The following is a 22,163-nucleotide window of genomic DNA, read 5'->3' on the forward strand; positions in this document are numbered from 1 at the left end:
AGGTAGAAATCTGAAAATCCAAAACCTCCTTTTCTCTCCTCACAACTACACACAGATGAACCCGTACCTTGAAGTATTTTCCCTTTAAGGAAAAAGACTAGTTTTTTGGCAGGGCCAAGTTTTGATTGGCCCCCTTTACTGCTGTTTGCCACGAAGAATCCTGACCAGTCTAGTTTTGTTTAGAGCTGGTTTGGGAGTCAGCCACGCTGCCAAGTTCTCTGTACCTAATTTGAAATATACTAGTGTTCAGGGAGTGGGCCAGGTTCCTCGGATGTGCCTCCTACAGTTCCACTTTCCATGTTCCAGGAGGAAATGTGACCCTGCTGCTTCTGGAGCCCTATGTCAGAGACTTACTTCTCTCTGAATGCCTTTGAAGTCTTGCCATTTTAGGGAGTGGGGAGGTTCAGCTCCCTGAGGGGGTGTGTTTTTAGAGAGCTTAACCAGAATGGGACACCATGTGCAGTGGTGCAGGAAAATGAGCCCACTCATCCTTTAGGTTAGCTAGGATAATGAGATTAAGGAAAGTGGACTCTGTTTTGTAGAATTGTTTTTCTCTCCACTCATAGATATGAAATGGCAAAACAGGGCCGCTAAGAACTAGACCCCTGCGGGTGACCAATTTTAGTTACCAGGGAAACATCAGTCACTTTGACCTGTGCAATCAAGGCAAGTGTTGCATGGTACACCTCTTGCCTAAGACCTTACATTTGGTCTCCAGTAATGCCTGCCATTCTGGGTGTGGCTGAGGGCATGGCTAAAGCCAAGGCTGCCAACAAATAACGGTTCTGATCCTGAACCTTTTATTTGCTCAGCTGGTCAAGAACCCAGAACCCAGCCCAGGGTCAAGAATTTGTTCCTGATTGCCATAGGTACGACTGTCAACTGTTGAGACAATTTGCACGGCTCCTGTGCTGGTGACAGCTGTACCTTGGGGAACGGGTTATGTAGGTCTGTACCTCACTCTATGGATATAAACTTATGTAACATTTCATGAGGCCTGTGATAAATTTAGGCAGTTTATAATGCGGCCTTGAAATTTCATAGTGAAATAATTTTGATAATTTTCAGATTAGAACCCTCTTAAGTTTAACAGATGTAAGAAGATAAGAAATAAGAGAATGAGGCACATGGAGGAAGCAGCAGGGGTTTAGGGATCTGTGGTTCTTTTAAAATTACCTCATTGTTATCAAATTCTGAACTAAAATTAAAATTATATTTGAACCATTCAAATGGTAGATGAGACATTTCCTGAGGATAGGGTAGTTTCTGATTCTTTCTTTTTTTTTTTTTTTTTTTTTGTATTCCCCAGAGAATCTAGCCTTCATGGTAGATTCAATAAATATTTGTTGAGATCAATTAAATAAATAAGCTTCTAAGCACAAAGAACAGAGTTGTATTTCAGTGGTTATTTGTGAATTTAATTCTCCAGGTCTCTGTGCTATACTTCTCTGATTAGGTTGTTGGCCTAGATGACTAGCCTGGTACTTGGCTTTAAACATTTTATCCCCTGTCTTGGTTACCATGTCGCTCAGTGATATGAACTCAGGGAACGTGGCTTAAAAAGTATACTAGCTCACAGGCTCTGCCATTTGCCACCACCACATACCTAACTCCTTGCTGTATGGTCTTTGGGAGCAATAAGAAAATTGCTTTAAGGTGCTGATTCTGGAGTTCTTGGGTGGCTGGTCGGTTAAGCATCTGCCTTCAACTCAGGTCGTGATCTTGAGCTCTTGGGAATGAGCCCCACATTGGTTCCCTGCTCCCCGGGGAGCCTGCTTTTCCCTCACCTCCCCGCTCATGTTCTCTCTCCATCTCTGTTGCTATCTCTCTATCTCTCAAATAAATAAAATCTTAAAGTGCTGATTCCTAGGTGAAGCTGGTGGCTAGTTGTGTCTGTACTCTTATTTTTGTTAGGTGTGTGGAATTTGAGGAGGTGGTGGTGCTGGAAATAATCTTAGCGAGTCTGCCACACCCTCACGTTTTGCCAGTGAGAAAACAGAGACCCAGAAAAGTTAAGTGGTTTATTTCTAGCCACGTGGCTACTTCATGGCCATCATGACTGTTCTCATGGTCTCCTGGATCTTACTTAGGTCTAGGCATTTACCACACTACCAGAGAAGTCAAGCCTTATGTTTTATTTTTTTAATAGAAAGCATCAGTAAAAATCTAATTCCTGCAGAACTTAGGAATTCCATTAACTTAGGAATGTGAGTTGAAAAACCTTTTCCCTTTTGAATGCTAGAACTACCCCAGTTTCTCTTTCTACTCTTTGCATGATGTAGAAGACAGAACAAGATGAAAAATTTCATGACGGATATGCTTCATTTAATGCAGAAAAAAGTAGGCCGCTTTGAATTTCTAAAAATAACACTTAAAAAAAATCCCAAAGTTGTGTAAAGAGGTATTTTCCTTGCACAAATGCTGTATTTGTAATTTTCTGGGGGTTCCTTGGCCAGCTGATGCTGGCTCTCTGAATGCTTTATGTTCTTATAGAACTCTTTGTTTGAGGTGACCCCAGAATGGGAGATGGAGAAATGTGCTCTGAACAGTGATTTTGGGGGAAGGGTTGAGAAAGTTGCAGACGGGAAAGCTCCGTGTAGTGGTTTTAGGGAGTTTTCATTTCATTTTATGTTTTTAAAGAAAAGGCCTGCTAGGAGCTTGGTCCTAACTGATTCCAGATGGGCCTGCTAAAGTACAAAGGTTTTCAGTGTGTTTGGGAGGGGGCTGACCAAGAGGGCCCCCTGAGCACTTCCTGTGCAGCTCTGCAGTTGTACTCACCTAATCAGAAACAGCCCTACCCGCTGGAGCTCAGGGGCTGCCATCATGGGTTCTTTTCGTGCCTTGTTCTCTGCCTTTCCTCCTGTCTGGTTTACCTCTGCATCCTAGTCCCCTTGCCTCTCTGACCTCTTCATTTATTTGCAAGGGGACATTTTATGCATATATGTATGTATATGAGGTGGGAGGTGGGATGAGGGGAGAGGAGGAAAGAGTGGTGGGGGGAGGAGGGGAGATGGCCAAATTAAAAGCAGATGCTGAAAGGCTTTTTTTCCTGGACCCGGGAGGTATTTGCTGGCAGTGGGTATCAGGAACATGAGAATATGAAGCAGACTTGGAACATAAGGCCACCATCCATTCATTCATTCATTCATTCATTCATTCACCACCACCCTCCCACCCCCAATCTTGCACTCATTCCCAAAGGTTCAGAATATTGCACGTGGATGGTTTGTTTACATTATAAGCTGAGTATCACTGGCCCTTTTTGGTTGTGTGCCAAAGGGTGAGTTTGACAGTGATTTTAAGTCCAGTAGAATAAAAAGGTGTTTTGCACTTAGATCCCAGCATTGTTGCCACGGGAGCAGCCCATCTGTGCTCTGATGTCTGCTTGAATTTGGCTAGCCTCTCAGCTATTGCAGATGCTCTGCATAGGGTAAAAGAGTAGTTTTCGTGATGCTCTGCTGCAGGAACGATGAATTTTTCTTATGGGCCTTCCAGACTTCACCAGGGATATATTTTATGCATAAATTTGACTTTCTATTTTGGTGCAGATGCCTGTTAGACTTGAGGGGGTATGCTTGGTGTTTGAATCTCATTTTTTTGGCTCTAGCTGATGGTTGCAAAATGTGGTCCTGGGTTTTGCCTGGGTCTTTGTAGTTTTATTCTGACCCATTTGGCTATTGTATTCATGTTGTTGCATAAATGAGAATTTATTCAGATATATTGAAAAATACTATGTAGGCATAGATTTCCCAGCAGCATAGATTTGTTTTCCTGACCTGTCCATACTTTCAGTGCCTTCTTTGCCCTCATGTAAATCTGGTGATCCCTTTTTTTTTTTTTTTTTTTGAGCCAAATGTGTGGAATATATTGTCCTGTGAAAGAATTTTGCGCTGTGTCTAGATAGTGAGGTGGTCTGGGAGATATAGTTGGGAAATGGAAATATTTAAATTTCTGGGATATTCTGTTGTTAGTGGAAATAATGGGTCAGAGTGTTTAAAATTTGGATTTCTTAAGCTAGGTCACATAGTCACCCTTCTTATGAGTGAGTCTTAGCAATATGGCATTGAGCTAATGGAGAATTACCTGGTATTTTTAACCTTGTAATAATGTTCTCAATTTGAATTTCTTCAGTAAGATCTTCCCTCTTACCTTTATTTATTTATTTTTTTAATCTCTCTTTGGGCGTGAAGGAGAGAAGGCAGCTAAGTATGTTTGTTTGTTTTTTGAGTGGCAGTTATTTGCCAAGTATCATACTCTTCTTACCTCACTAACGTGGTGATCTTAACTCCATTTGTAGAAGAGGAAACTGCAGTTGGCCAGTGTCACATAGCCAGTAACCAACCATCAGGGACGGCTTCAACTCATTATATTCTGGATCCAAAGGTGCATATGTTCTCTCACATTCTGAGTTATGTATTAGTTCTAAGTTCTTCTTAGAAAAAAATTCTAAGGGAAATGCAGTAACTAAAATTTTTTAAAGATCATTTAAAACTTCTTGCAAGGGGACATTTTATGCATATATGTATGTATGTATGAAGAGGTCAGAGAGGCAAGGGGACTAGGAAGCGGAGGTAAACCAGACAGGATTTTTTTGTCATCTTCTTTCCTTTTTAGGCATGCTGACTTCATGCCTTTGATATATAAAAAGCTGATAATGGAAAAAGGAAGGAGATGAACCATTTAACTGTTTATAGAGAGGCTTGAGGCTCTCAGAGTTGCTTTATTTTAATTGGAATTTTTATTGGGATAATGGTAGACTCATATGCAGTTGTACAAGAGCTGCTTTTGAAATAGTAGAAAGGCAGAGGTTCTGATTTAGAGGCAGATAGACACCTTTGCTCATCTCCTATGGCATCTTGGAAGGAGATTACATGAGGGGCTCTTGAGACCCCTGCTTTGCCTGAGCAGCTCTCTGCTGTCTTTGGGATGCACACTTACTGTAAATACTGTCAAATGCTGTCAGTACTGTACTGAGAGAGGCCCTCAACTGCAGTTTCTAGTTCAAGGAGACCATATCATGAAATCTTGATTAATTTGAGCAGAGACAACATTCAGAATACAGGGATAAGTTGAAGGTGGAGGTAATCTTAGAAACTGGAAGAATGAGTTGGAGTTAGTAGGGGTGAATTGACCAGACGTCTTTGATTGGAATCACTAGGAAGATTCCTTTCACTTTTTTTTTTAATTAGTTAGATATCATCTTCTGAAGGAGGCCTTCTTTAACCTAAAGTACATTTACCCCAATTTTCTTTGAGAGACACAAGGAGAGAGAGAGGCAGAGACACAGGCAGAGGGAGAAGCAGGCTCCATGTAGGGAGCTCGACATGGGATTTGATCCTGGGTCTCCAGGATCACTTCCTGGGCTGAAGGTGGCGCTAAACCACTGAGCCACCCAGGCTGCCCTTCCCCAGTTTTCTTTAATGTTTATCATGATTTGTAACCAAATGCTTGCTTACTTGGTACAATGTTTTTGTCCACAATTTGTCCATAAACGAGGGCAGGGACTATGTCAGTTTTTCACACTGTATTCATGGTCCCTAGACTATGGGACCATAGTAAGTGTACACATCATAAAAATTGGTTGAATGAATGAGTACTATGGGAAATTATGGTTCTTGTTGAAGAGCTTAATTCTTAGCTGGTCAAGCCTTTGCCTGTTATTTTGGGTCAGAGTGCTGACTTTGAAAATTTTCTGGATAAAAGAGTTTTAATCTCATAGGCTTCTTTTTTATCTCATAAACAAGGTAATAAACTGTTTTAGCTTGAGGTCATCCCTTAGGTTCTGCTAATGGATTCTTACATTATTTCAGAAAATATGCTTAAGGCTTAGAAGCCCAGGCTTTGAAGCATCTGGTCTACTTTGACCTCTAAAATGAGCAGACTTGTTCTTTTCTCTCTGTTCTACATGTTTGGAAGAGTAGCATGATTCTATTTTGAGGATCATTACAAAATGGGAGAATAAGGAAAACTCAATGACTCTGGTTTAAAAACTCTGCTCATCTGAATTGGTTTAATGACAATTCTTTCATTTAACCCCTTCAACTTCTCATCCCAGAATTGACCTTCCTAAATGTACCTCTCATAAAGGGATCATAATAATTTGATTCTTAACTCACTGAGACTCTTTCTTAGGCTTGGCTATTCTTCTTCTTCTTCTTTTATAAAGATAACCTTTCTCTCCAAGATCAGGAAGAAAAAGGATAAGTAATTATGGGTAAGAAAATTGGAAAACATTTAAAGAAAAAATGTAGGGTTGTGTAGGAGTGTGAGAATATGTGTGCATACATATGTATTTTTTCCCTTCTCTGCCCCACTCTTCTCTAGCTAGAGTGAGATTTTTTTATTTCAGGAAAAATTGCATAATTTCCAGATCTAGCTGTTTCTTTTAGGTAGTTGAGCCATAAACTACTGAATTTGTAGCTGTTATCTTATTAAGATCTTAGGTGTACTCTTCTGAAAATTGGTAAATGATGTGGTTTTTAGATGTGTATATTGAAGAAGCAAAAGCAGTAATAATGTAATACCTTGTCCTGCTGTTCCTTATTGAAATAGAAATTTGCTTGGATAGCTCAGGATGGTAGAGGATTATTTACTGTTTTTGAGCTCTGATGTCAAAATCCTCACAGCTAATACTTGAGTGTCATGCCATTAGCTAAGATTAATCACTTACATACTACATGTAGCACCTGACACAGTCCTGGGCACATAAGAGGTGCTTAATACATTTAATTCAGTGTAATCTTGCTTTAATTCGATTGTTTGAGTTGGTTGATGGAAGCAAACCTCACTTGTTTATATACACATACCTGATGTGTGGGGAATTTCAAAAATACACATTTTACTTTATTTTGTTTATTTTTAAAGATTTTATTTATTTGACAGAATAAATTTTATTTATTTTGACAGAGCAGAAGCAGGGGGAGTGGCAGGCAGAGGGAGATGGAATAGCAGGCTCCCTGCTGAGTAGGGAGCCCAGTGCAGGTCTCGCTCCCAGGACCCTGGGATCATGACCCAAGCTGAAGGCAGACACTTAACTGACTGAGCCACCCAGGTGCTCCAAAAATACACATTTTAGATGCTACTGTATTAAAGTTTCTATAGGAAGACATATGAGAATATTCTCATGATATTTACTTGAACCAGAGCATTAATACTATAAAGGAAAAAAATGATACAAATCAATATATAAAAGAAGTCCTATCAGTCTTAGAACAGTCCAGGAAAAAAAATGGGCAAAAGATTTGGATACTTCATAAAAGGTGATATCCAAATGCTTAAAAAGTAGTAGTATTAATCATTAGAGTAAAGCAGATAACCACAGTGAGATACTACTATACTAATTTCAGAATGGCTAAAATGAAAAAGGTGGACATCACCGAGCATTAATGAGGTGGTTCAGCATCACGAATACTCATGTACTGGAAAACTGGCATTTGGCGGTATCTGCCAAAGTGTGCCCAATAATCAGCAATTCTACTCCTGTATGTACCCAACAGAAATGTGTATGTATGTGCAACAAAAGACACAGATAAGAATGTGTGTAACAGCTTTTTTAGTAGTAGCTCCAAGCTGGAGGGAACACAAATGCCTTTCAACATTACTGAAATGTTTATCAATAAATGATGATGTATATATTTTTACAATGGAATACTTTACAGTGAGACAATGGAACTATTGCCACATTCAACAAATGGACCAGTTTCACAAATATAATGCATGTAAGAAGCCAGCACAAAAAAGTATATAATGTGTGATTGATTCCATTTATATTAAGTTCAGAAACTGGCAGAGTGAGTTTATGTTGTTAATTAGTTATTGTGGGCTGATAGGAATGACTTTGGACATGTGTGAGATGGGCTTCTAGAGCGCTGATAGTGTTTTTTGCCTAGATGCTGGTTACATGAGTGGGTCCACTTTGAGGAAATTCACTTTTCATTGCCCATTTCTGTGTATATATAGTCACTTCAATAAAAATTTTGCTTAAAAATTAGATTCTACTTGGGGATCCCTGGGTGGCGCAGCAGTTTAGCGCCTGCCTTTGGCCCAGTGCGCGATCCTGGAGACCCGGGATTGAGTCCCACATCGGGCTCCCGGTGCATGGAGCCTGCTTCTCCCTCTGCTTGTGTCTCTGCCTCTCTCTCTCTCTCTCTCTCTCTCTCTCTCTCTCTGTGACTATCATGAATAAATAAATAAAAAAAATTAGATTCTACTTTTGGGCAGTGATTGATGCAGCAGATAGCTTTTCTCCTCATACAGGTACTAATCTTGTCTGTCAAAGCTGGTAGAATGTGGGTGTGCACATACATTTATGTGTTTATATGTCAGGGGTGTTCTGTGAACGCGAAGATGCTTCTTTTTACTCATCTAGGTTTGGTTGTCACATGTTCAACATACTAAGTTTCAAATATCAGTGGGAAAGGAAAATTGGTGAATAAACTACACCAATGAGTTTCCAAACCAATTCTCTGAGAGATAAGGAATAATAAGGAAACTTTGCCTCATAGGGCAGCACATTTGGATTTTGCTTTGTAGACAGAAGAATCTCTCCATTAAAGGTTCTCAGCTAGTAAGGCTTCATTTTCAGATGGATGCACCTCATTTGGACTTTTATTTTTTTTAATTGAGATATAGTTGATATATAACATACTAGCTTCTAGTGTACAACATAATGATTCAATATATGTATATATTGTGAAATGATCTTACCACAGTAAGTCTGCCTAACATCCCTCACCACACATAGTTGTACATTTTTTTTTTCTTGTGTTGAGAACTTTTAAGATCTACTCTCTTAGCAAGGTGCCTGGCTGGCTCAGTTGAGCCACATCAAGAGCATGTGACTCTTGATCTTGAGATCGTGAGTTTGAGCCCCACATTGGGCATAGAATTTACTTAATAAAAAAAAGTTAAAAATAAACTTTGAAAAAAAAAAAAGATCTACTCTTAGCAATTTTCAAATATATAACACAGTATTATTAACTATTGTTCCCATGCTGTATATTACATCTTTTTGTTTTTTAAAAAAATTTAGTTATTTCTAACATCTTTGTTCCTCATTTATTTTATAACTGGAAGTTTGTGCTTTTTGGCCACCTTCACCCATTTTTCCCACTTCCATACCCCACATCTGGTAACCACTAATCTGTTCTATGTATCTATTAGTTTGCATTTCCCCTGCCTCCCTTCTGGTTTCACATGTAAGTGAGATCATATGGTATTTGTCTTTCTCTGTCTTATTTCACGTAGCCTATTGCCCTCAAGGTCCATTCATCTTGTCACAAACAGCAGGATTTCCTTCTTTTTATGGCTGAATAATATTCCATTGTATATATACATATTTTCTTTATCTGTTCATCTATCAGTAGATACTTAGATTGTTCCTTTGTCTTGGCTATTACAAATAGTGCTGCAGTGAACATGGGGGTGCAGGTATTTTTTTGAATCTGTGTTTTTGTTTTCTTCAGATAAATACCTAGAAGTAGAATTGCTGGATCATATGGTAGTTCGATTTTTAATTTTTTGAGGAACCTCCATATTTTTTCCATAGTGGCTGAACCAATTTAGATTCTTGCCAGCAGTGCCCTAGGGTTCCCTTTTCTCCACATTCTCACCAGCACTCATTTTTCTTATGGTTTTGATAATGGCCATTCTAGCAGACATGAGGTTTTGATTTGCATTTCCCTGATTATTAGCGATGTTGAGTACCTTTTCATGTACCTATTGGCCATCTGTGTATTCTTTGAAAAAATGTCTGCTCACATCCTCTGAACATTCTATAATTGGATTGTTTGTTGTTTTGCTATTGAGTTGTAGGAGTTCTTTATATATTTTGAATATAAACCCCTTATCAGATAATATGCCTTGCAAATATTTTCTCCCATTCTGTAGGTTGCCTTTTTGATGATTTCCTCTGCTATGAAGCTTGTTATTGACCTTTGTTTTTATCATGGACACTATAAAGAGCACTCCTCTCCACATGGAAATCCACCCCCCTCCCCCAAAGGAAGTCTAACTCCAAGTAAGACATTTTAGGAAAATCTAACCTGGATGAGGTAGAAAATCTAAAGATGTTGCCTTGCCTTCTCTCAGTTGGCCATATCTCTCAATGCTTAACTTGGCCTTAGCAAAATACTTCAAAAATACTTGAAAGTTATCCTAAGTTTGCTATGTTGTCTTATGACTATTCCTTTGTAAATCTTTGCTTCCCCTGGAAGGCCCTCCCCTGCCACCTTTATCTAAGTGAACTACTGGAGCTCATTCTTGGTGACACCTTCTAGAGTTAGCCATTTCCTCTTGTGTACTCTAACTGTACTCATCTAAACCTCTGCTGCATCACATATTACACTGAACTCTGTTTACTTGTCCTCCAGTGCTACCCTTTTGAGACTATCAACTGGCCTGAGGTAGGTCTCAGTAAATATTGAAAGATGAACAATTGTCATGTTTTCTGAAAGACAGTAGCTGCTTTCTAAAGAACAAAAGCCAATTAGAGTATTTGATATCAGTAGATATGTTTTTTTTTTCAGAAGAAGTGTTACTTTGCATTACTTTCTTAAAGCCAGAGATGTATATTTACAACAGGGTGCATATTGTGGCAGTAGGAGAGAGTGATGCTAACTGGTTCACGTGGATACCAGACACATGACCTTGGCCTCTTTAGCTTGGTTTTCTAATCAGCTGATTTAATTTTAGTGAAATCCCTGGAGAAATACTTTGAAATGCTCTGGTTCTATATACAGAATTTAGAAATCATAAATCTAATGTATAGATCCTGACTGCATTAGGGTTTATGGATTAAAACCAGCAGCATTAGGACATTATGACTGGACCAGTGTAGGCATTATAAGAGTGATGATTTTGTTCATCTCAAATATTATAAAATTAAATTCCAGAATATGTTATCTGAAGTTTTGTCATTTCACTTCAGCATGTAATTTCTCAAACCAACTTTAATTTAAAAAGATCTGAGTAGAATCATTGCCATTTGTCCAGAAGTTTAGAATAATAGGATTAGAATAATAAATTAGTAAGTATTGAGCGCCTCCTTAGGGTTTAATACTGTTAGGAATATGAAAAAAGTGTAACTTTGATCTTGATGTCAAGCAACAAATTGAAGATACATTTATTGATGACTTAAGAAAACGCAGATATGAAATGATTTTTAGATGTTCCTTTTCCAACCTCAACTGTCTATAAATAGGAGGCCAAGTAGAAAAAGGAGCAGCTTCAAAGTCCAATAGATTTGAGTTAGAATCTTGGCTCTTTAAAAAATTAAAGAATGAGTTCTGTAACTTTGGTCACACTGACATCTCTGGAACTGTTGTTTCCCTGTTTGCAAAGTGAGGTAAGAAGGTATACCACTTGCAGTTGTTTGGTTTTATTCTGAGAATAAATGACAAGCCCTGTAAAACTTCCCTGGTGCATTGTAAGGGCACCTAATACTCGTATGAACAAAACAAGCAAGTAAATTGAGCTGCGTTTGCAGTGGCCCACTTTAGTCCAGGCCATTGTGGGTGGATTTCATAACGATAACCAGCACGAACCAAGCTCAGTAATTGATTTGATGGGCATCTTGGACGCTGGGCTGCATCTTCCCATTGTAGTACAAGGTGGTTGACCTTCTGTTTAAGAGTGTTAAAAATAAGGTATTTCAGAAGAGAGTTCATCGTAGCCTGTGGAACCATCTGACCTCAGGAAGGTGTACACAGCAAGGGTTTCAGACAGGTGGCTTGTTAGGAGTCTGGAGGGGTGAGATAGGAAAGCATGTATCTCAAGGATGGGCTACTCAGACTGAGGTCCTTCTCCCTCTCCTTCCCCTGTAATGTGTTTATTAGCAAATACTGCATCCTTTGCTGTTTCCCACAGCTGTTGTAAAGACTCTTCTGGATGCCTGTGTGTTAACTGGTGGGCCTTTTAACTTTGCTAAATGTTCCAAATTGTTTAACAGCAATTGTTTAAATGCTGTTTGGGGTAAATGACTCTTTCTTATGACACGAAATCATTTTCCTTTCCTGTCTATTTTTTCACTGTGGAATTGGTGCCCTGGAGCTGAGTCTTTGCCCTGCAAACCGAAAATATAATTTTCCCGGGTGTGTCTTATTTTAATCCACTCTCTTTCATACTACAGGGCTTTGACCTGCTTGGAGCCTTTCCTACTTGGTTACAATTGATGCTTTGTCCTTGGGAGTCATATAGGACACAGCCACTAGGTTGATTCTGTGTTCAGCTATCAAATATGGCTCTGACAAAAAACTACTTTCTGAGAATGGGCAGTGGGTAGCTGAGCTGGAAAATGAAGCCCTGGCTCCTAGTTAGTCATCACTTAGGGAGAGTGAGCAGCAAGTTCAAAGTCAGAGTTAGGACTAAGCAGCTTGAAGAAGTAGGGCTGCCTCCCAAATTGAGTACCAATCAGAGATTGGCTGGTAGATGAGGTAAGTACAGCTGGATTTTACCAGAAGTAGAAACTATTGGGGTAACTGTCTGTGGTTCAAGAAATTACGCATATTTTGTGGTATATCTATGCTTATAAAAGAATCATTTTCTAGAAGTTGATGTTCTTCCTCTGGGGCTTATTAATTTCTGTTAATATCCACTGGAATTTCACTACTAATGATGTCAACTTACTCTCTATTTATTCAATCCCTTTGGCCCAGAGACTTAAACTACTTTACATTAATTTTGTCAGTAATTCTTACATCCCTGTGTGGGAGCTGCTTTTAGGTGAGGGATGTGAGAACTTGTTCCAGTTTCCAGAGCAGGTCAGTCCCTGGGATGGGAAATTGGACCCAGGATTTGTGGTTCCAGGCTTAGCTCGTTTCCTCTCGTGGAGGAAATAATACCGAGCAAATAGGAGAATCCGGTTGTAAGAGTTGAGAGATTTCTGCCTTTAGGCATGGAGTTCCCAGTCCTTGGCTCTGGATGGAAGGAAGCAGAAGTGTGATGCTCAGCACATGAAATGTTCCAACTATTTTTTTGATCGGTGCATACTTTTATTTTTGTTCTCTTCTTTCCCTCTCTCCTGGGAGGAGAGGTGGGTGTAAGAATTTGCTGTGTATACCAATCTTGTATGTGGGTCAGTCCAGCTGTTTTGATGCTCAGCAGGTACTATCATTGTCTTTTGGGTTGGGGGCGAGGAGGTGAAGCAGCCACTTCAGGGTGGAGTTGAGAGGAGGGTGGAATGCAGGAAGGACGATGGTTCTCTGTATTTTCTTAGTCATAGGACTCTGAATCCCAAGTAGCTAAATTTAGCTCAGGTTCCTGTTGAAAGCATCATTTTTTTTGGGGCGGGTGGTGGTGGGGAAAACGGAAAACCTTTTTGTGTATCCTGCTCCATGAAGCCAATAGGGAAGCAGGAGGAGGTGAGGTTGCCATGGAGATGGTAGCTGTGTGCAAGGGGAGAGCAGCAGGGTTTAGAATTCCAGGAAGGAAGAGAGAGTGATGTCATCAGATTCCATGGACCAGCCCAGGAACCCCTGTGAGGTTGGTGGGGAGTTGGGTGTGCGTAGGGGGGGGGCGGAGTGGGAGTTTGTGCAGGGGAATTCTGACTTCAGTAAGGTGTGGGGAGTCCAGTTCAAGCAGAGAGGTTGGTTCTGTGGGATTGTGCTCATCTGCATTAATGCCTGCTTTTTAAAAATCTGTAAATCATTCTGAATTTGCAGAATAGTTTCTTTGTTGAAAAAGGATGTATTCGTTTAATGAAGGAGCTAATCTAGATGCAGAAATGATATTCTTATAGTTTATTCCCTGTAGTGTTTGTATGTGCCTTTTATTCCTTGGATGTGAGAGTATTTGTGCACACATTTGGATATGTAGTTGCCTTTGTACGATGCCTTTTATGGTGCTGCATGCAGCTAAATGCTTCATTAATGCCTGATTATCGTATTTATTTTTCTGTGGTTGAGTGTGTATGAATAAAACGCACTTTTTATGTAAAAAAAAATCTGAAAGGGAATCAAAACAGTTGCTTTTGCAGCAGAAAGGAAAACTGCATGCTCCAACACAGTCATTCTGAACATATGCTGTGTGTTCGTATTGTTAGTGAAGGGCAAATGTGTTTCTTTTGGAATGACTGAGAGGCTCTTTTTTTTTTTTTTTTCCTTTTAAAACAAATATAACAGAATCTGTGCATCCAAATGAGTACTGCCCTTCAAAATAGTCGCTTTGGCTCTAGTGATACAGGCATTGCGCAAAACATAAAGAACTCTCGTTTGGAATCTACTTCAGAGATGAGAGATAAGGAAAACATTTTCAGTACCTAACACTGAATTTTTTATTTAAAAAAATACCTAGTTCATCTGAGACTAGATTTCTTTGAATTGGCTTTTCCCGATTTAGGGTTGTCAGAAAATCAAATTGATGCGCAAATGACAAGCTTTTATCCCCGTTAAAGATATTTCAAGTCATAGATGGAGGTTCTAAAGGTATTTTCAGGTGCAGATAAAGAGCCCTTGATTGTTTTGTTTAGCAGAGGCAATGTTTTGAATGATGGCAGCATCTGAGGAATAAGAGCAAAGCCTTCCTAGGGTCATCTTCTGAGGTGACCCATTTGGATGTATTTGTTCAAGATTGTCTGTTAAAATCAATGACATTACCATTGGGTAGTGTGGGAAGCAGCATTATGTGGTGTGTGTGAGACCACAGACTCTTTGGAATCAGATTGGCTATGTCTTGAACAGACCCCGTTCTCTACTCCCTGACTGACCTTGGACAGGTGATGAGTGACAGCCCCAAGGTGTGGATTTCCTCATGTATAACTAGGAATAATAGTGTTATAAGTACCAATTTGATAGTGTGGCACTTAGGGGTAAATAAGCTAATGTGTAAAGAACTTAGACCTCTATTATGTTCTCAGTCCATGCTTGCTTTAGTTGTTGTCATTAATAGTCACACATTTCTTTGAATTACAGAATTATGAGGTAGAAGGCCCCATACATCTCTGAGTGTCCAGGAGAGGGAGGAGGGGGTGGCAGAGATCTATTGTTTTTAAATGATTCCCAGATGATTCTGATGGTCAACCAGATTTGGGGACCACTGAGTATAATCTATTTTGAGAATGGTCCAAACACCAGAAGCTTCATCATTTCCTGGCAGCTTGTTAGAAATGCAGAATCTTGGTACCACCCTAAACCCACTGAATCAGAATCTGCATTTTTAACACGATAACCCTACAGTGACCTGTATGTATGTTAAAATGTAAGAAACACTGCTTTTGTTCCACCAATGGGAGTAATTGGGCCATAACTATGTGTTAAAGGTGAATCATCTCTCAGTTATTCCCTTTGTTAGAAGAGAAACAGTCTAGCTAAGCTTTCGTGTAGATGAGAATGCACTTTACCTCCCTTACTGCTTGGCCTAGGGATGAATGCTTTTCTGGACTGAGTTACTGTGTGCCATGTAGTGGGAGAGCAGAATTAGAACTGTGGCTCTGGCTCTACCAGTTACTAGCTGTTTGGACTTGGTCCAGTCATTTAACTTCTCTGCGTCTCACTCAGTCTCTTCACCTGGTAATGGAAGTAATCCCTAGACCATGAGATTATGTAGCACATTGCAGTGCCTGCATATGTTAGTGCCCCTTCTTCCACCTTCTAGCAATGATCAACCTGTATGTAGTTCTGTCCCCTCAGAAATCTATCCATCCTCCCTGTGTAGTGTCTTGCCTCTTGCCCTTCTCCTAGTTATCTCAAGCATCTAATTATATGATAGAAAACTGTACAGATAGTTTTCTCTGCTACTTTTTCCCCATGAGACTCATCCAAGAGGGGTGGAAGAGGAAGAACTGCAGGAGTTAAGTAGTTGAGCTGGTACAGGAGTCAAGATGTGATGAGATCTGGGAGAGGTAGCTCTTTTATGAATTCTTTATAGTTGACCATATGTTTAAAACAATTATGTTTGTGGTTTTTAAAAAGATAGTATAGAGGGTAGCTCAGTACTTTAAGCATCTGACTCTTGATCTTAGCTCAGGTTTTGATCTCAGGGTCGTGAGTTCAAGCCCAGACCCAGTGTGGTGCCTACTTAAAAAAAAAAAAAAAAAAAATGGCATAGAAAAAAGTCCATAAATTCTGATGGTTTCATTTGAGGTCTGTTAGGTCAGTTCCAAGCAAGAATTAACATGGTGATTATCAGAAGATCACTGAATTGATAAGTTAATGAGCAGTAATTTTTTTTTTTCCTGATCAGGGAATTAATACAGTAAGAGGAAGTTCAGGGACTTGCTGTTGGTACACCAGAAATAGATAGCCAGAGAGCTTAAGTCAGAGGGTCAACAGTGGTGGCTAGTAGGGCATTGGAAGCAATCGCAGGGGCAGGAGACGGGTCCATTTCATTCAGTCATCCAGGTATGAGGGGACTGAGGGATATGACAGGATTGTGAACTCAAAGCATATAATAAAAATGGTTATAACTTTCCTCTGTAGGGTAGGTACACTCCTAGGCACATTGCGTACGTTATGCTTAATCTTAACATCCCTGAGATATATAGGCATGATACGTATATTCTACAGATCAGAAAGATTGAGTAACTTGCCTCGGTGACTCTGCTAGTAAGCAGCAGAGCTGATTTGACATTATGTTGAATAGCAGTGTAAGTAATGAGACTGTTACAAAAGCTGAAATAGCCAATGTATACCAGTTAAGTGAAATTTATTTTGTTTATGTTGACCTTTTTTGGCGAAGGTGTTAATTTAAATTAAGACTATGATATTCAACATGTTTGCTTGCTTTTCTTAGAGGGATTTTTTGAATGTTTCAGAATTATCCTTTTGGGATATATTTCCTTTATATTCTGAGGCTGTTTAATAGCTATCTTTTTTTAAATGCCAAAGCTGTGAAGTCTTCAGTTCATGGAAACACCAGTTAGAAATAAATATCGCAACACAAACAAATTTGTTAGTGGTTATCAATTGGCATATTTAACCATAATAAATATTTGGATAATTGTGTCTATTATTTCATTCTGATCCAAATGAAGATAATTATCAATGATTGCACAAAGTGAATTTCATATTCTTAGGTAGCTTTCTAATTAGTTGAAAGAACCCCAAACTTGGAATTGGAAGACTCGGGTTCCATGCTCCTTTTTGTTGTTTACTGCCTGTGAGACCTTGTACATGTCACTTTACCTAAAGAGGTTGGAACTTGAGTTTCTCTTTTTAATCAAATGAGAATAATGTTCTCTATTTAGCAGCATTGTTATGAATAAGAGGATGTGTTTGTTAAAAGTTCTGCCCCTCACAGACTATAACTATGAGAAAGCCATTTAAAACCTTCTTTTACTTTGCTTTTCTTATCTGTAAGGTCTGTGTGTTGAGTGTGGGATGAGGTGAGAAGAGTGCAGATAAGGGAGCTGGGTTAGAATTAGATGGTCTCTGTGATCCCCCCTGAGACCTGTGTTCCTATAATTGTCAGACCTGCCAATGTTTTGTAGGTGGTGAAGTGTTATGTACAAATAAGGCGTTGTTTCTCATTATTGTTCTTTAGCTGTGGTATCCTGCTAAGGAACAGGTACTATACACGTCACTTTGCATGTATTTTCTCAGTTAATCTTTGTAACAACTCTGTGAGATAGGTGGTGTTATTTAGAAGGGGAAGAATTTGAAGCTCAGAGATGAACTAACATTTCATGATCATGGATGTTTGAGTATCACGGACATAAGTCAGTGTGATACAAACAACTGTACTTCCTTTTCTCTACTATGCATGGAATTATTTGTGACACGTCAAAGCTAGGACTATTTGTGGGCTTATTATGCTGTAGGCAAATTGCTTCTTAGGCCTATTATGAAGTAATGAGGAAATTCATTAAAAATTCTTTTATTTTGCTAACCTGCAATGTATCTAGAATCATTGGGAGAATATACAAAGATATATATGATGTAGTTTGAGAGCTTATGTTCTATTTGGAAATAGAAGGCATAGGCACATACATAATTCATTGAGAAATCAGTCTGTGGCAGAATAAAGTCAACTAATGCTCAGTAAATGCTGTAGTTGTTTTAAGAAGGGAGTAGTTAGTATGGGCTAGAGGTTGTTTTGCAAGCTTTTATTTTGACCATGACCCATGATACCTATTTTATGTGATAAACTAGTATTATATAAATATTTATTTAGATATATATGTGACTAAAGCAAGTTTCATGGAATAATTCTTACCCTTACTAAGTGTACTTGATTTTCTTATTAAAAATTTTATTGTAGTCTAGTCTAATGATTCTTGGAAGTGTGGCTGATGGAGCCCTCAAGGCACTTTGTAAAGGGGAATCTTAAGGTCAGAGCTATTTTTATAATAGCACTGAGATATTATTTTCCTTTTCCACTGTAGTGATACTCACACTGATGTTGCATAAGCAATGATAGGTAGAACTGCTGACACCCTAGCAAGAATCAAGGCAGTGGGACAGATTGTACTTGTAGTCATATTCTTCACCACCACACACTTGCAGTTAAAAGAAAAAAAAAAAAAACAAACCCCAGTTTGACTTATGAATGACCTTGATAAAGCAGTTACAATTATTACTACTATTAAATTTAAACCTTAATTGTGCATCTTTTTAATATTCTATGTAGCAAACTGGGTAATACATGTAAGACATTTTTGCATATTGAGGGTTATCTCAAGGAGAAACACTTGTGTGATTGTTTGAGCTGCCAGCTGAGCTAGCCACTTTTTCATGGAACACCATTTTTGCCTAAAAATCAAATTGACAGAATATTGTTTTATAGACTTGGTTATTTGGCAGACATCTTATTAAAAATGAAGCGAGCAAAAAAAAAAAAAAATGAAGCGAGCCTGTTTTCAAGGAAAACAATGACAATATTTGTTATCAATGATAAAATTTGAGCTTTCATGGAAAATTCTGATTGAAATTAGAATTTCAGAAAACTGTGTCCTGTACAGTGGGCTTGGCACCTCTAGTACTTAGACTTTTTTGATGATAGTGATGGTGATATTAGTGAATGTGAATATTTTTGGTATTATGTAATGGAATATGTCAACATTTAGAAGATCTTTTATTTTTTATTTTTATTTTTTTAAAAGATTTTATTTATTTATTCAGAGAGAGAGAGAGAGAGGCAGAGACACAGGCAGAGGGAGGAGCAGGCACCATACAGAGAGCCTGATGTGGGACTCGATCCAGGGTCTCCAGGATCACGCCCTGGGCTACAGGTGGCACTAAACTGCTGTGCCACCGGGGCTGCCCTAGAAGATCTTTTAACGTAGTGAACCAGTATTTTATAAATGAACATAATGTTCAATAATCGTAATAGGTAAAAATCTATTCAAAATGCAAGACGGGGCAGCCCGGGTGGCTCAGCAGTTTAGCACCGCCTTCAGCCCAGGGCCAGATCCTGGAGACCTGGGATTCAGTCCCACGTCAGGCTCCCTCTGCATGGAGCCTGCTTCTCCCTCTGCCTATGTCTCTGCCTGTTTTCTCTCTGTGTGTCTCATGAAATAAATAAAATCTTAAAAAAAAAAAGCAAGACAGATCAATGGATTTTGATATAACAGAGTATGAAGAAGACTATTATAATACTCCTACCATTTTTTAAAAAAGTAGGCTCCATGCCCAGCATTGAGCCCAACAGAGGACTTGAACTCACAACCCTGAGATTGAGATATGAATTGAGATCAAGAGTGAGAAGCCTAACTGAGCCACCAAGGCACCCGAATACTCCTATCTTTTTCAAATACATATCTGTGGAAGGCCAGATTTTCTACTGTTTCAGCCAAAATAACATATTAGCACAAATTGCAGAAACAGGAAATTCTGGCCATCTTAAGTTGGATGTAAATATAATGTAAAATGTAAAACAACGAAACTGTTCTCACTACATTTTGTTTTTGTTTTTATAAAATATAGTTAATTTTCATAAAATATTTTTATGTTAGCATAATGGTTTATTTTTGGTATTTTAATTGGCAAATACTTTAAAAATTACTCAGTTTCAGTTTTAGTTTTTAATAGGCAAATACCAATACTTACAACCCACATAAGTAAAACTTCTTTGGAAGCTTTCATAATTTTTAAGAAACTAAAGAGATCCTAAAAGAAGTTTGAGAATTGCCATCCTTTTTTTTTTTTTTTTTTTTTTAATAATAATTGAGACAGGGATCCCTGGGTGGTGCAGCGGTTTAGCGCCTGCCTTTGGCCCAGGGCGCGCTCCTGAAGACCCGGGATCGAATCCCACATCGGGCTCCCGGTGCATGGAGCCTGCTTCTCCCTCTGCCTGTGTCTCTGCCTCTCTCTCTCTCTCTGTGTGACTATCATAAAAAAAAAAAATAATAATCATAGTAATTGAGACATCTTTGGTATGTCATGAATGGGTCTTAACCCACAGCTTGAAAAAGTACTGAGCTGGAGTTACAGGAATTACCTTGTGAAGAGAAGTAGGACTTCGCTAGATTTTACCTAAGTTTAACTGCTGTGGAAGAGCACCCTAAGATTTGAAGTAAGTTGAGTAGTTTTTATCTGGAAATAGCTATTTGCCATCATCATGCAAACCCCATTCAGATCTTCTGTGAGTTTCCCTTGTGGTTTCTTCATGCCTTTCTCACTCCATTGTCAAGCATATACACGTGTTCCCTCTGGGCCTCATATTGATGTTTTATTGCATGATTCATGTTGTATTTATTTTCATGCCTCTCTTACCAGACTATGAGCTCCTTAAGAGAAGAATTAGTAACCTATTTGTCTCTCTATTTCTACCATGGTACTAGACCCGTGAAGATTGCTTAGTAAATGTTTGTTGAAAGAATACAGAAATGCAGAGGAAAAAGGAGTGATCAGGTGAGGTCAGATTTAGGATGTTTGGAGCCTAATCATGTAAGCAGTGGAGGGCCATTAGCATGGGAGTGATATGGATGGCGTTTTCTTGAAATTAAACCTGGCTCTGGCTAAGAAAATTGGGAAGTGGTGAATGGAGGTTGTTGAATCAGCAAAAAACTACTATTATAGTAATTTAGCCTTAAGTCAGGTGACCCTGGCCTAGATTAAGTTGAATGCTTTTCTTATAGCTAATGAAAGATGCGTATCCGGAAGAATATTTACAAAATCCTACACATAATAATACCCATGCTACCTAACATTGCATACTTATAATATCCTGAATACTGTGCTGAGGGCTCAAGGTGTATTATCTCATTTAATCTTCACAGCATCCTTGAGAAGTACTTTGTTTCCATTTTTTGATGGTTAAGTAAAAATAATACATGTTCATTGTTGAAAAATTGGAAAATACAGATAGGTAGAAGAAAAATAATGTGTATCACTTGTAAATCCAAAGTCAATACCAAAACGTAATCACTAAACATTTTGGGGTATACCCTTTTAGACTTAAAAAAAAAAAAAGATATGTCTATGTGCTGAATATATGGTTGCACATAAGGAAACCCTGAATATGAGACTTAGTGCTGTTTCCCCATTGAAAGGATTGGCTGACCTAAATATATAAGCTTTCAGGGATATGTCTCTAAAATAGGCAGATGTCTCTAAAATGTTAATTTTGTTTATTCATCCATATCCAAAATAATATACAAAATTATATAAGTAGAAATATGTTTTGAAGAAAATACATACTCTCCTGTATCAGTATCTGTATCATTGCTTAGAACCATTTGAAGTCTCAGATAGTTTTTTAGGACATATGTTGACATACAGCACTCTCATATCTATTATAGCTGCAGATGATTTTATTTCAAGCTGTATATATCCATTCAGATGACTTCAGGAAGATGGGTTTTCTTTATTTACACCATACAGTATACTGCATTGCTTAAAAACATTGTTTTTATTGAGATGAAAAAAATTTTAAAAATATTTTATTAATTTATTCATGAGAGATACACCGAGAGAGGCGGAGACACAGGCAGAGGGAGAAGCAGGCTCCATGCAGGGAGCCCGATGTTGTACTTGATCCCGGGACTCTAGGATCACAACCCAGGCCGAAGGCAGGTGCTAAACCACTGAGCCACCCAGGGATGCCCATATTGAGATGAAATTCACCAAAAATTAACCTTTTTTAAAGTGAACAGTTTGTTGGTATCTATTATATTCGCAGTGTTATGCAACAATCACCCCTGTCTATTTCCAAACATTTTCATCACCCTAAGAAGAGCCCCATACCCAGTAAGTAGTGACCCTCCTTTTCCCCTTCTCCTCAGCTCCTGA

The 22,163-nt window shown here is 38.7% G+C and overlaps 1 protein-coding gene and 1 long non-coding RNA gene across 17 annotated transcripts in view; one reads left to right on the forward strand and one right to left on the reverse strand.

Moving 5' to 3' along the window:
• RBFOX2 (RNA binding fox-1 homolog 2) overlaps positions 1–22,163 on the forward strand; it is a 274,171-nt gene that overhangs the window by 50,299 nt on the left and 201,709 nt on the right. Inside the window, exon 1 of one of the 16 annotated variants that reach the window (XM_077914684.1) lies at positions 13,377–13,479. The exons of the other annotated variants lie outside the window; for them this stretch is intronic. Coding sequence (XP_077770810.1) covers positions 13,438–13,479 — 42 coding nt within the window. The 5' untranslated portion in view covers positions 13,377–13,437. Of the gene's footprint in view, positions 1–13,376; positions 13,480–22,163 lie in introns of those variants that run through there. 16 annotated transcript variants of the gene reach the window in all.
• Positions 11,362–13,410, reverse strand: LOC144323799 (uncharacterized). Its single transcript, XR_013389137.1, has 2 exons — positions 12,696–13,410; positions 11,362–11,740 (listed from the first exon to the last, which is right to left on the reverse strand). It is a non-coding gene; the product is annotated as an uncharacterized LOC144323799 (long non-coding RNA).

The sequence above is a fragment of the Canis aureus genome, chromosome 11, assembly GCF_053574225.1.
Source record: "Canis aureus isolate CA01 chromosome 11, VMU_Caureus_v.1.0, whole genome shotgun sequence".
NCBI lineage: Eukaryota > Metazoa > Chordata > Mammalia > Carnivora > Canidae > Canis > Canis aureus.